This window comes from Drosophila navojoa, chromosome 2 (assembly GCF_054131105.1).
Source record: "Drosophila navojoa isolate 15081-1374.11 chromosome 2, UAZ_NAV_1.0, whole genome shotgun sequence".
In the NCBI taxonomy this organism is placed as follows: domain Eukaryota; kingdom Metazoa; phylum Arthropoda; class Insecta; order Diptera; family Drosophilidae; genus Drosophila; species Drosophila navojoa.
In genome coordinates this window covers 15,239,768-15,253,986 of record NC_142890.1, presented here as the reverse complement: position 1 = coordinate 15,253,986, position 14,219 = coordinate 15,239,768, and the positions used below count along the sequence as shown (strand labels likewise).

At 37.9% G+C, this 14,219-nt stretch overlaps 2 protein-coding genes across 2 annotated transcripts in view; one reads left to right on the top strand and one right to left on the bottom strand.

Annotated features, from left to right (window-relative positions):
* The window catches only part of LOC108659160 (IDLSRF-like peptide), a 44,433-nt gene that overhangs the window by 3,084 nt on the left and 27,130 nt on the right, over positions 1–14,219 (top strand). Inside the window, exon 2 of the mRNA XM_089265638.1 lies at positions 1,028–1,887. Within this exon, the coding sequence (XP_089121764.1) occupies positions 1,737–1,887 (151 nt within the window). The 5' untranslated portion in view covers positions 1,028–1,736. The remainder of the gene's footprint in view (positions 1–1,027; positions 1,888–14,219) is intronic.
* LOC108659158 (uncharacterized) lies at positions 11,824–13,290 on the bottom strand. Its single transcript, XM_018111957.3, has one exon. It carries the CDS (start codon positions 13,130–13,132, stop codon positions 11,978–11,980), a length of 1,155 nt encoding a protein of 384 aa, XP_017967446.2. The 5' UTR covers positions 13,133–13,290; the 3' UTR covers positions 11,824–11,977.

Sequence of the window (14,219 nt, the reverse complement as noted above, 5' to 3'; positions counted from 1 at the left end):
TTTGACTTTTCTGCAAAATTGTCCGCTTGCCATAGCTTTGAAGCAAAGCTCAAAGCAGCCAAACAAAAAAAGGGCTTAACTGGGCTATAATTAAAGGTCGACCCTTTATTGCTTACGTTCCTTTAACACCAGTTCTTTTTGCTTCAACAACCGCTGCCACTTCGTATGTGTGTTAGATGCTCCAGAGGGCCATTAAAAGGCGCTCAAGTGTGGAGAGAGATATATATTTATGTGTGTATGTATGAAAAGGATTGTTCAACTTTTTGTACCATCAACTTTGCCCAGCTGATTAGACGGCTTTCTTGCCTGTAAACGTCCCGGCACTCGCATAAAATTGTTTCGTGCCTCGACTATATGAAAGTTAAATGATGTCTTCATGTCGTTTCGTTGCTCTAATGTGCTCAGGCATTATGTGAAAATTTGTTGTGATGTGTTAAGGGCGGAATAAATCATTTATACTGTTTGTTTTGGCATATACATTCATTTTCAGTTTATTTCTGAATTTATATCTAGAAAAATCTAGGATAAATATTTGTATTTATTTTGGATGTTCGTTAGTCTCTCGCCTATTTGTCTACTTTTGTTTGCTTCCCACATATTCTATACTAAATATTCTATTCATGTAAATTTATTTTATCATAAATTCTTTGTAATGTCTCGTGAATGCTTGTATTAAGTAACATTTACCTGCCAGCTACATGAAAAATAATATTTACTAATTAGTATTTTTTCCGAGTTATGAATTTTCCATGAACTCTTGGCAGTTCTATCCTGTAACATACGAAAAGTATTTTTAATTGATATGTTGGCTGTCAGATGTGTTTTCTTTTGCAAAAACATTTTAATTTGCAGGAATTGCATTTCATTTCATTTGAACTTTCTTTTGATCAGATCGAACACTTTGTGTGCCAGTTGGGAAAGCAGAAACACAAAACCAATTAAAAAATTTTAATTGCATGCGAAATCAGTGCCTGTCACACACATTTCAATCGACTAATGTGAATTGTATTTGCTCTTCTCGTTACAGTGTAGAAAAATGTAAAAAGTCGACTTAAACATAATATTTGTTTGCCTGCAAATTCTTTTCGATTTTAAGTTTAAGCGAAAACGAAACGGAAATATTTTAGAAAACGAACACAAATGCTAATTATATTCAACGGCTTATAGATTGCTATATAGTAGGAAACAATCGCAACGCGATAGGTAACATAAATAATATCGAAACAACGTAACGAACGTAAGTTTAGGAATATAGCTAATTTCGGGTGCGTATAACTCCATTAGAAGACGATTAGCATAGCCAACTAGTTAATGTAGAGTGACAGCAGGAAGCAGGAGTCCCAGCACTACTAATTCAATCAGACCCCTCTGAAAAGCCAACAAATAAAAATAAACGCGTCCAGCGCTCAGGCCAAGCGGGGCAGTGACAGTCGTGACACGGAACCAAACAGAATCGTTCCGCTGCTGGGGCTGCCACCCGCTCAACTAAGGCAAAGGACACGGCGGTCCGAACGCAAACTAACTAGAAAACTTTGTCAAACACTCGAGTAAAGCAGCAGCAAACGTGCGCGTGTGAAAGTTTATCTCGTTCTACAATTTGTGCGGATTCCAGAACTCAAACATAGATACGGGGAGAAAAAAACAGAGACACTCAGACGGACATAAAGAGCAAGTGCTTTAATTTGAACACGTTCACAGCAAAAGAGGCGCCGTAAGGTACGATAACCAGCTGCAAAATGTCCTCCTCCATGCCACTGACCATGGACCAGCGACGCTTGAATTGGCCAGCATTTCTGCTCTCGCTCCTACTGCTCCAGGCGACTGCGAATGCCATCGACTTGAGTCGCCTGTACGGGCACATGGCCAACCCCATACAGAAGCGTAGCGGTAAGCGCACTCATTTTCATTACATTTGTATGCACTATGCAAATAATTGCGTAATTTAGTATTGCAGCAGAAGTTGTCAAGGTCGTTTTTTGCATTGAATTGAATTTTAATTTCCGACTTTTCCGGTTATCTGGACTACGTGAATTTATTGATTATTATTTGTCTAGAAAAAGGGGGAGGCATAAGCACGCAGAATGTAAGCCATATTATTGTATATATATGCATATATATGGACTTCTTAACTTTCTTTCTTTATTCTCATGCCGTTTAAAATTCAGATGTATTAAAATTTGTTGATGGTTGTTTTACAAGCTATACTATAATATATATATATTTTCTCTCTATATATAGATATGTATATTCTCTAGCACTCAGCAGTAAAAGTTGCATACGTCTGCCTTTAATCCAATGTCTTATTTATATATAAATCAATAATCTATTGTGATATGAACGTCAGCCCATATAATCCTGTACTGTATTTTATATTGTAAGTGAGGCAGATTCAACTCATACAAAAGTCCATAATAAATGCATTTTATTTCTGGCAAATAGTTTGCAATACTTGAACTTTTGTTTAGAGAAAGGAAACCGCGCCTAAACAAACTTACGCTTAAGCCATTGTGTTTATTGAGGATTTAACTAGCCTTGAATAACAAACCCCTCCTTAAGGCAAAGTGTGAGTTTTGGGTTGTGTAGAATCCAATCTTAGTGACAGCTTTTTGTTTTCACGAGCTCGCACTAAAAGTTTTGCCCAATGGCTTCTCAGAGCAAAAGCTAGGGTATGCTCAAAGTCTTTTGTATTATTCAACTTAACCTTTGTCGACTTTTGCCTGGCCGAATGTGCAAATGGATTTGCATTTGCGTGCTTGCTTTGCAATTACACAAAAATTTACCGAGTTTTTCTACTGAAATGTTCATTTGCCTCCATTTAAATGCTTCGTGAATAATTTTTTTTAATTACCCTCGTTAAGTAGTGTTCGTGTTTTTAGCTTGGAATTTACCCATATTTTCTTCATATATGAGCCGTTTTTTATTATATAATTAAATTAACACCAGCCGGTCGAGCAATTTGATGCAGGCAAGCAAAGTCGCAAAGCTAGAGCCATTATATATATACACAGCAAAAGGGTTTTAAAGACTTTATTATTGTTGCAGCGCAGCCCAGTTTCTGTGAAATTGTATTAAAAATATTTATATTCTTACTTAATTAACTGTATGATAAACTTTTTCAATTATCATTGAGTTCATCAGCTGCAGATGTTCCGTCATGTTTTATTCATTCTTCATTTCCAAGTATTTGTATCATTTTTATACTCATTCACGAAAAAGCGAAAAGGTTTTTATTCAGCTGTAAATGTCAAATCAAAGGTTGAATGTCGAATGGCATCACAACAGCTGCAATTGCACAGAAGCATTCAATTTTGTTGTTGTGGTTGTTGTGGTTGTTGTTGCTGTGGTATTCAATATATTTTTCGCATTTCCGTAATGTCAGTTGCAGTTAACATAAATGTTATATTATTGTTAATATTTTGCGAGTGAAAATATCAAGTATACTCTTATTGCAGTTAAGGAATATCTGCACTTTCAACCCGTTTATATCGATAAATGGTTGGATGGAGGGACAGCGATATGATTATGTAATATTAATATGTTATTATTATATAATTATGCTGATGCAGGAATACATTTTATGTGATTGGGAATGCCTCCTTACATTACACTCTGATTTTCCAATTTCAATTATTATTATTATATATATATATATATATATATTTTATTTTTTTTGCAAAAATCAATTTTACTAGAGAAACATAATATACAATATATATATTTCTATTCATTCTTTTATATATATATTTTTTTTTTTTTCAAAATTTAACTTCACTAGAAAAACATAATTTTATTCTATTTATTTATTTATTTATTTTTTTTTTGTTTTTTTTTTTTTTTTTTACAAAAAACAATTTTACTAGAGAAACATAATATACAATATATATATTTCTATTAATTCTTTTATATATATATATATATTTTTTTTTTTTTTTTTCAAAATTTAACTTCCCTAGAAAAACATTATTTTATTTGATTTATTTTGTTATTTTATTTTTTTTTTGGAAAATTGTTGCCGAATAAATTTTGTACAAATCTCGATTTGCTGTTCATAAATTATTCAACTAAAATTTCTACTAAAATTATAATAGAATAAATCAGCACACATGTTGACATGAAACTTTTAATTAACAACATCAGGATTTCAGTTTAAGTACATCGGTTTATATATTTGAATATATTTTTATGTATTATGCAAAAATCTGTTTTCAAACGACAATTTAATTTAAAGTATCAGCAAATATTTTGCCAATTAGTAATTATTTTCCTATATTTGCAACTATTTAACAAACTATAAATTGGATTTCAGTTTGCAGCAATTAAAAACTCTTGCTGGCTTTAGTCAATATTTAAACAATAACTAAGTAAGTTCCCAGCTTGAGTTCTCTGCATTCTGTCAAAGTTTTTCGTTGTGTTTATGCTGAGCTTCAAGTGGCTGGATTCAGCTGCAGCTGCTGAGTCAACAAACAAACTGCACGTTCTAAGCTTATTGGGCAGGCAGCGGTGAAAGGACTTGCTTCGCTTTTCTTATCCTTTTCATTTTCTGGCTCCGCGCTCTGCTCAAAGGTGTCCATCACTCGGCCATTCATTGTCGGTCGCTTTTGTGATTGTGGCATTTGGCTTTGGCTGCTTTTATGACTGCCGTCGACTTGGTCATAATTTTGTTTTTTTTTCCCCCCCTGAACGCTGGCAGTTAATAATTGTGCAACGGGTCTGAGCTGGTTGCAACAAAAGCTCAGGACATTACAAAGCACCGCCTGTCACTTGGCAAGGTTTTCTTTTATTTTTTTTTTACCCCTGACTTCCTTTATTCGACGCTCGTTGTGCTATAGAGACTACGATTTAAGTGGTTCCCTGTGTGTGTTGTGGTTGAATGTCGGTGTGTGTTCGTGAATATTTATGTATGTATATGTGCCCGTGTAATTTAAGTGCTCTTGATTGAAAAGAGCCTCAAATCGTTATTAAGTACCATTTAAACTGAAAGGGCGAACCACTTGAATTTGATTTAGCGCACGATATTCAATCAAATAAGGCTAATGTTTCAATGGCATTTCACCAGCAATTAAATGAATATTAGCCACATCTATTTATACACTCATATATTGCAATTGGGTTGCCCTTTATACTGGATTAATATTTTCTAGAATTTATTTATTTATTTATTTGTAGAGAATTAAGTAAGCCTTGTCAGAGTCGCTTCGACTGCTTGGATAAACTTAACTTTCGCAGGGTATAAGAATCATGGAAAGGTCAACTGCTAATGCTCGAACCACAATAGATAAAACAGAAATAAATACGCCAAGCAGTCGTAAACGAAGTTCTAATGGCGGCTCAATCCTTTGACGCCTCCCACCTATGAGAAATCCATTAAAACTTTTGCTGCACGAACTCCGTTCACGGTTTCGCTTATTTATACTTAATGAGCCACGTAGCGAACAACTTGGCGAACAACGCAAAAGACAAGAGAACCTAAAAATACAAAAATAGAAAAAGGCGAAAACACAAAAAGCAAAAGTGGGCGTCGTGGAAAATTAATTTCATAGCATTAGCAGAAAAAAAGCTGAGCATAGTGAAAGTTTCAGCTGGTCAGGGATTGCGCGCTCCTGCGAAGCACACGAATAAGCAACCTGAAGTTTTTAATAAAATTAGGAGGTCTGTGTAAGTGAGCGAGACCGAAATAGGAGCAACAAGAGAAACTAATAAACTTGATGGTTATTACGAGTCAGTCGAGGCAGGCAGGAAATTGCAGCTCAGCAGAACTCCGAGTTCAAAATGTTGGCCATAATGCGAACGTAATCACGATTTTGGTTTCTTTCTCATTTCGGGCACTCTGCTGTTGTCTTTTTGGTGGGCCATCCATAGAGACTACATACATGTACATGGCAGGCAACTGCAGCTGCGCTTGCCAGCAATCACGTTTATGGCGAAATGAGCTTGAATGGCAGCACGAAATGTTGCAAGCCAATATTTCTCTCAATGGGCGGGCAGTGGCAGGTCGCGTTCGGGAATGTTTTATTTGCGTTCGCTTATGCATTTGCATGTGCGGCACGCTCCAGCGAACGTCTCTGAGTATGCTACGTTTTGTTTGCCATTTGTTGCCGCTTTGGTTTTCCGAGTGCACTCGAGTGGCAATACACGCACTCACACACTCACACACCCACACACAATGGCACTCCCACACAATCATACACACTGAATTACATGCTCAAGTTACATTCATACGAAGCCCACTTTGTCCACTTTGTTCCTCAATGGAAGTAAATTAAGGCCTGCATAATTAAAAACGTAATTTCCACGTAATTTGTGGGGCGACTCCATGGACGAGCTACCACTAACTGAATGAGAGTGCGTGAATAATCGAGCAGTCCTAAAGAGCTAAACAAATTAACCGACCTGCCTACAAACAGCTAGCTAAGTGAAACTTGTATCTAAATAAAGTACTTTAATTTTTAGAATAATTGCATAAAATATTTTAAATATCTCTAATATTTTAGAAGAAGCCTTGAAATGATGGGGAAATTCGAATAAAGTAATTAAAAACAAAGTAATTAAAAGTAATTAAAAACACTCCAGAGAAGTCTATAGTAATTACATAAAATATTTAAAATATCTCAAATGTATGAGACAAGTATTAAAAAAATTGACAATCAAAATAGAATATTACTTTTAAATCTATTTAGATGGCATTTAGAAAATGACAGTTCGATTCAGTGACCTCGATTCACAAGCGAAATGCAATATAATCTATACTAATAACTAAAGCAAAACTTAAAATAAACAAATATCTTCAATTGTTCAGCACAATTGTCAATGCAAATACAAAATATAGAGATCAGTGTAATAAAATTTCATTCTTGCATCCTTTTCGGCACAAAATGCACAACTTTGTAGAATAAATATTATTTTATTGCCAAAGAGCAAACTTTTGCCGCAAACAGCTCAATAAGCTGTGTGTGTGTGTGTGTGTGTGTGTGTGTGTACAGTCTGCCATAAATAAGTGTGTACAATATGAATTGTGCTCTAAACGAGAGAGAATACCTAGTAAGCATTTCAGAAATATGACTACATATAATAGCCATTTGTAAGCAATTTGCCAATGCCATAAAGTTGCAGCCGAGCTGGAAATATATCAAAAGTGCGATAAATTTAATTATGTCGACAGTTTAATTATACGAGGCCGGGTCTGTGATTTGCTGTTTGCCAGGCAACTCTGTGAAAACTGGGCCATTCATATGCAAATCTATGAATTTATTAGATATGTGCTCGCAAATTGCCTGGCATGGGCTCAGCTCGACGCTGTCGGTCAGTTTCATTACGCATACGCCGCGTGAACGCAGCCAAACTGAAAACAATCGAAAACAGGGTCATGGATTTGCTGGCTCATGCCAATTAAATACGGACGACTCAATAATTTACGAACAATTATTTGCATATTCACAAAAGTCCTCTTAAAGAGATTTCAATTGAGAATTAGTCTCCTCTAATTGGCCCTCCATTGGCTCACTTTATATATGTATTTATATGCTTTATGTATATGCTTTAGAAACATTTGAATGATTGGCTTCATTGCCGCTCAGCTGAGCCATAGCGAGACGCCTACAAACTTAAGGCTTTGATAACTTTTCCTCTCGATTAATTAATTAAATCGTCTGTTCGCAGCAAATTGATTCCAGGAAGCTTAGAGCTTGAAGCTACATTTCCCTTTAGAGCTGTATAGTATTACAAAAGTCAAGTATGATATTAATTAAAATCAAATTGAGGAGTTACTTGTAAAAGCACTTGATACTTTTGTTACATGAAAGGTGATTTGCTGAGTCCTTAAAGTTGCAGCCATGCGCTGGCTGCGTTAAGTTGACATGCATATACATATATGAAGTGGATATGCTTGCCTTACGTATCAGTTTTGATGCTGTTGTTAGTTAAGTCAAGAATGTGTTAGTTGAATACAAATATTGCTTGTTATCAGTGTTCATACTTCGTAGATATACAATAGAGTCCGGTTATAACGACACTCAATGAACCGAAGTTATACCCGAAAGACGCTAAAACTATTTAAGATTGTTTATATGTTTATGCTTGTCTAAGGACCAGATTTTTCGTCGCAATAACCATACGGATGCTATAAGTGGAGTCGTTATAACCGGATTTTACTTTACATGATTCTATTTCACCTCCTCAAATATTTTGCTTGGTGATCCACAGACTGACACAACAGTTATATTACATTATGCATTCAAACATACAAACATATATTACATATATAGATATAGACATATATACACAACAACAAAAGCTACCATTCGATTGGCTTTAGTATAGCTGAATTAATTGATTTTTGCTGGTTTTAATGCACATTTTTGGCAAATAAGACAATTATACAATTAGAAAATAAAATCAACACTAGACTACATAGACTTGCTTTACATACGACGACATTGTATCGCCGTGGATGCTAAAGGTCAATTTAATCGATTAATCGATTGCTCTTGGCGCTGCTAAAATCGATGCGTATTTTCAGCATTACTCAGCGTATATTTTTAAATGTCCCGACGCGGCCAAGTCTGAGGTCCTTTCCTCCTATTTAAGTATTCACATTATGCATACTTTTATGCCTTGTATAACAGTAATGAGCGCGAGACGCGAGACGCGCCGCGTAAGGGTAAGGCAGGGACAGCCAGCTATAACTAAGTAAATGCCTGAATATATGTATGTATGTATATTCAGCTTACTTTGCACAATGCCCCGCTTTTATGGCGTAATATTATTTGACGCGGGTCTATGGGTCATCAAAGAGCAAAGTTGCTGCTCTACATGCATTCAGCCATTCGACAAATAGCATGGGTGCGTTATACGTATATTTTTTACGGCTTGTCAATTTTACGGGCTGTCGACAGCGACTCGAGTAAAAGTGTTTTTCCGCTTCGCGTTGCCTTTACACACAAACACACATATATATATGTATAGGTATGTTTATATATATTGTATATATACATTTTCCTTTTTGCTCGCTGCGCTCCCTCTTCTGCCATCCATTCATTATTTGTGGGTACTTACAGTGCGCACTAGAGCTATAAATGTTTTGCCGAGCACAAAAGAGAGAGAGAGAGGGAAAAACTAACGTATTGAATATGTAAAAAAAAAAAAAAAAAAAAAACAGGTATGGCAACAGTCAGGAAGTCAGTTTGGCGGAAAAGGTCAGCCATTGAGGGCCTTCATGCATTGCTCATACGCCACGTGGTGTGCACAGAGCTAGCACCGTGTGGAACATCACTCCTTCATTTAGCCAAAGTGACTGGGAATGCGAATAGGTAATCCTGACAGACAAACAACTGTCACGCGGGAAGGCGTGGCTTATTGATCGGTGGACGTGGCTTTAAAGACTAACATCTGTAGTAAAAGGGCAATTTAAATGGTTTGCTTTAACTACAATTCTTATATTATATATAAATTAGGATTGATTGATGAATTTGTCGGACAAAACAATTTATTTAAATGAGATCTAAGCTGAAATTTTTCAAGCATTCACCACTCGACTGTTGACATTTGTCATTTTGCCTTTTTATAATAGTTTAGCTCTCTGTGCCTCGTATATTTTTATATAAGTCTCTAGAGTCGCTAAGGACGATCCAGCTTTCATCGTGCATACTTTTAGGCAGTTGACAGAAAAATATTTTTAGAATGGCAGCGAGCACATATAAAATCCAATTTCAAAGCTGAGTAGTATATGGAAATAATTCGTAAACAGGCTGACTGCAGAAGCCCAGCCAAGCCCAGCCATACAGTGCTCTGCCAACGACATAAAGGATAAGGCAAACTTTTGCTTATGGCCCCCTCGATATAGTTGCAGATGCGGACTCGCATTCGCTGAGCGCATTTACATTTACACTAAAAATCCACTTGTGACTTTTCTGCAGCCACCCGAGCATGGGGCATCCTTGGCCAGCATCTTCAGTTGGCTGTTGTTGCTGTGGCTTTGCGGCTGCGACTGACTGCAGCTGGCTTTGAATATCCAATTTGGTTGCGAGCATTAAAAGCCATTCAATGTATATGTGGCCCGCGTTGAAATGCCATAATATTTTATATTCAATAACATAGGTGCTGCAGTTCACTCTGAATTTCCACATATTTTCCTTGTACTCGTGTGTGTGTGTGTTTCTGTAAATTGATTTGCCTAGCCTAAAACCTGTTTACCTTTATTTTATGTGCAATAAAATCTGTTTTGGCAACTTTTGCTCTAATGAATTTTCTGACGCCCGAGGCCAACACTTTGAAACTTTATATATTTTCTGCATATATAAGCTACAGGCTTATCATCATAAAAAAAAAACTTTAAAGTCAGCTCATACACATTCACTTCAGTCGCATCTTTAAATAAAACTCTAGTCTATGGCTCAGACAGCATCAATTCAGTTTGCATAAGGATATTCAATTTTCCTTTCGACAATTAATATGCAAATTGATGTACTTTTGCTGCTGTTATTAACCCATTTACGATGAACAACATATTTGCATATTTAATTATCCATTTGCATTGTAAGTGGCCAATAAATAAATGAACCATTCATAACATTTTCATTTCGGCAAATAGTAAAATGTTGCGGCTTCTGCGGTTTATCAAAAAATGCCAAAAATAAATTATCATGCTTTCCGGCAATTATATGCAGCACGCATGATTGGGGATAGTGTGGCTTCAACCACAAATCACATTTAAATTGGCAGCTCAACGGCTGACAGGTGCAAGGACACATGCGGGCTAGCCTTGGACTTGAATTCGTTGCGACTCGATGTGCAGCCTTGGCTGGCCAGATTGACAGCCAGTGACAAATTGTATCAATCGTTGTGGCTTTCCATGTCTGAGGCTCTCATTTTGCATGCCACCTGGCCTCGCTTCGATTGGCGGAAAGCATCTATAACCGCAACGAAAAAAGTCCCAATTCGATAGCCATGAAATGATTTATATTCATGTGGAGTTAAGAGCAAAAGGATTTTGGATAAGGAATACGCTGCGGCTTTAAAAATATTGAACATTTGAATTTAATAATATAAAAGCAAAAAGCTCAGCCTTAGCTCGAGCATCGTTACACAATGAAATAAATATTCAGAAATATTTAATTCAGGTACTGCAACAATTTAAGTACTGAATTTTTCTGCTCTTTGCGCAAGCATTCCATTTATATAGCAAGCACCTGTTATTACTGTTACTAATAACAGCATTGAGAGCTTGGGCAAACAGCTAGAAAATAACATATGTAATACTTATTTTAAAGCTCAAATTGCCAGAGCTGAATGAATGCATGAACCCAGTGCAATTAGTTCACAGCAAAGTAGTTTTGGGGGTACACTTTTGGCAGAGAACTCATCATGTAGCCCGTTTGAAATCTGAATAAGCCAGGATCAAAGCACTGTTGAGTACTTGGAGTACGAGTGCGAGGTAAATGACTGCAGTTTGCAATTTCAGCAACGGGCGCTGCAAGGGCAACCTTGAGTTACTGTGGAAATGCCGTACTCGAGCTGGGGCCCTAGTTTCAACAGCAGCAGCAGCTGTTGAACGGCTTGTGGCTTTGATGAAGTGTGTTAGGACGTGTGCATAGCTGAGCAGAGCAACACGTCTAACTTGTATGGCATTATGGCGTGCTGCACACTTCATAGTAACTTGGTATCAAATTGCAGATGCTCAAGCATCAGGAAAGCATGAAAGACGTACGAGTTACAGTTACAGCTAGATTATATCAGATAATCTAAGGTTGGCGAGTGAAATTAGGTCTTCCGCTTTACTTCAGTTAGTCCTTCATATTAAATCAACATAAATAATTGCATTTGCAGATCTGAAGGACTTGAATATCGCATTTTTATTCCGCTTCAAGTCGGGCCTAAAGAAAAAGTCATTGATTTGAAAGAGTACATAGAATTTTTAATGATACTGATGATTTCCCAATTAAATCCCTTTTTGGTAAAAATTAGTGCATATTTTGTTGACGGTTTATTGGTCCTCTTCCTTGGGTGGCTCGGCAGCTGGTTCGGTCTCAGCTGGAGGTGGAGGCTCTGTTGGCTCTTCTTCATCCTCCTTGGGCAGGAGGCCCACGTTCTTGCCACCTAAAGCCAATTGTGCTTCCGGTGAGAATTCCTCCTCCTCCTCGGCCTCTTCGCCATCGCCGCCATCTGCGCCGATTGGCTCTGGGGGCAGCCAGCAAGAGCCCTTGACCAAACGCTGTTCGATCTCGGCGATTTCGTTCTTGTAATACTGATTGAAATCGGGACGATCCCAGATACTCTTGACCCATTGCAGATTGAAGTCCATCTTGGTGCAGCAACAGAACTTGCGCGACTTGTGGCACTTGGGGCACTTGGCGGACGGGCGAGCGGGATGGGTGTACGATTGCTTCCGCTTCTTCTTGCAGCAATACGGGCACACGTGCTTCGGCTTGCGTTTGGTGCTGCACGGCACCGGCTCCTTGGCATAGACAAGATGTCCACGCTTCTTGGCGCAGAAGCAACAGTTACAATCATCACCCTCCGGCTGGCGCTTGCGTGTCTGCATGCGATCGTAGAACTTCTTGTAGACGATCTTGATCTTGGCCTCGTACGCCATCTGCTCATTGCAGGACAGGCCGTCGAAGCGTGCATAGCTCTCGGCCGTCTTACGCGCCGCATGCACCCACACGCACTCGTCATTGTAGCTGGGCCTGCCCTGATCATCGTAGGTCAGCTCCTGCTTGGGCTCGTAGTAGAAGGCCTTGAAGCCGCGCTTGATGATGTTGTAGGCGAGGTGGGCCTCCACCTTGTTCATCAATGACTTTTTGCCCAGCTCGTGGAAGATGTCCTCCTTTCGTAGCCGTTTCTTGGGCACCGTGTCAATGCAGTAGCACACCTGATCGTAGTGCAGAAAGGCGTACGTTATAATGTCAACTGTGGACTTGGCCTTGCATTCGTGCAGGCCGCAAATGATCATTATTTGCGACAACGAATTGGCCAAGTCGAGCACATTCTCCAAAAATATCGATGAGGCATTCACTTCACCCAAGCACTTGCATTGCGTGTGCTGGTCTATGATGCCCAGCGGGGCATGCCGCTGGCACTCCTTGTGCTGGCAATTGTTCCGGCACCGGAAGTCCGGCATAGCATGATGAGCCTGCATCGCGACTGACTGACACAAAACTTCAGAAATCTATACACAAAAAAAAAAAACTATTTTGATATTTTTTATTTGATTTTGTAAGTTTTTTATATTTCGAGACTGGCCAAACGAGAATAACACATTTTACAACATATTCCAAACTCCAATGCTTCGATGTCCCAATGACAGTAAACACATAATATGCTTTGTGAAGTTGATGGAATGGACCTAGAGTTGTTAGAGTATTAGTGAATATTTTTTTTAGATTATTTAAGTAAATTATCCATACCTAATCAATAATATTTTTCGACTTACTTCAAATCTGCGAGTGTTTAAAATATCTATTATTGTTTCAGTTAGATCAAATTGTATATGTATATTAATATTTATTATTTTTTGTATATTATTTTTTGACATTTAAATATTGAAACTTGGAAAGAAATCTAAAACCTCAATGTCTTATTATTAGTTAAAGTTAAATATGCCATATTTATATATTTTATGTAAATTTATGCAGTTGAATATAGAAGAGAGTGAAGGAGAGAGACACAGAGACAGAAACAGTGATAGGATGGACTCCCTTTCTCTTTAGGAGAGGGAGAGACATAAAGTGAGCGGGAGAGAGAGACTCAGACGGAGACACAGAGAGTGAGAGGGACAGAAATCTTCGGATTCTTCGACCATATTGTAAAAGGCTATTTAATACTCAATTGTATGGACGCCTTTCTTTGCTTTGCATTATCTATGCATTTGAAAAGGATTCTGGAATATTATATCACATGGCAACAAAATTCCAGCTACATGTACAATAATCAAATTTGTAAACGAGCGATAAGCGCAAAGACAAATCGTTTGTATGCGCAGCAGCTTGGACACTTGGACCACTCGCTCTTGGATTGATGGCGCTCACGCTGCGGGCATTTGTTAATGCTAATGACGCCATTGACTCAACCAAGGTTGTTGGCTGGTGGCTGGTGGCTGGGGCGGTGGACGTACCCAATGGGTTTGTCTGGCGAGTGGCCTTTTGCATAATGGATGGAATATTTTGAAAGAAAAGGGCACAATATTCATAATCCATGAGTTGTTGTTCCCCAGGCATGTCGCATAC

What these genes read in the sequence shown, in the direction of transcription:
- LOC108659158 (XM_018111957.3), bottom strand. Translation starts at nt 13,132, where the DNA reads ATGCAGGCTCATCATGCTATGCCGGACTTCCGGTGCCGGAACAATTGC.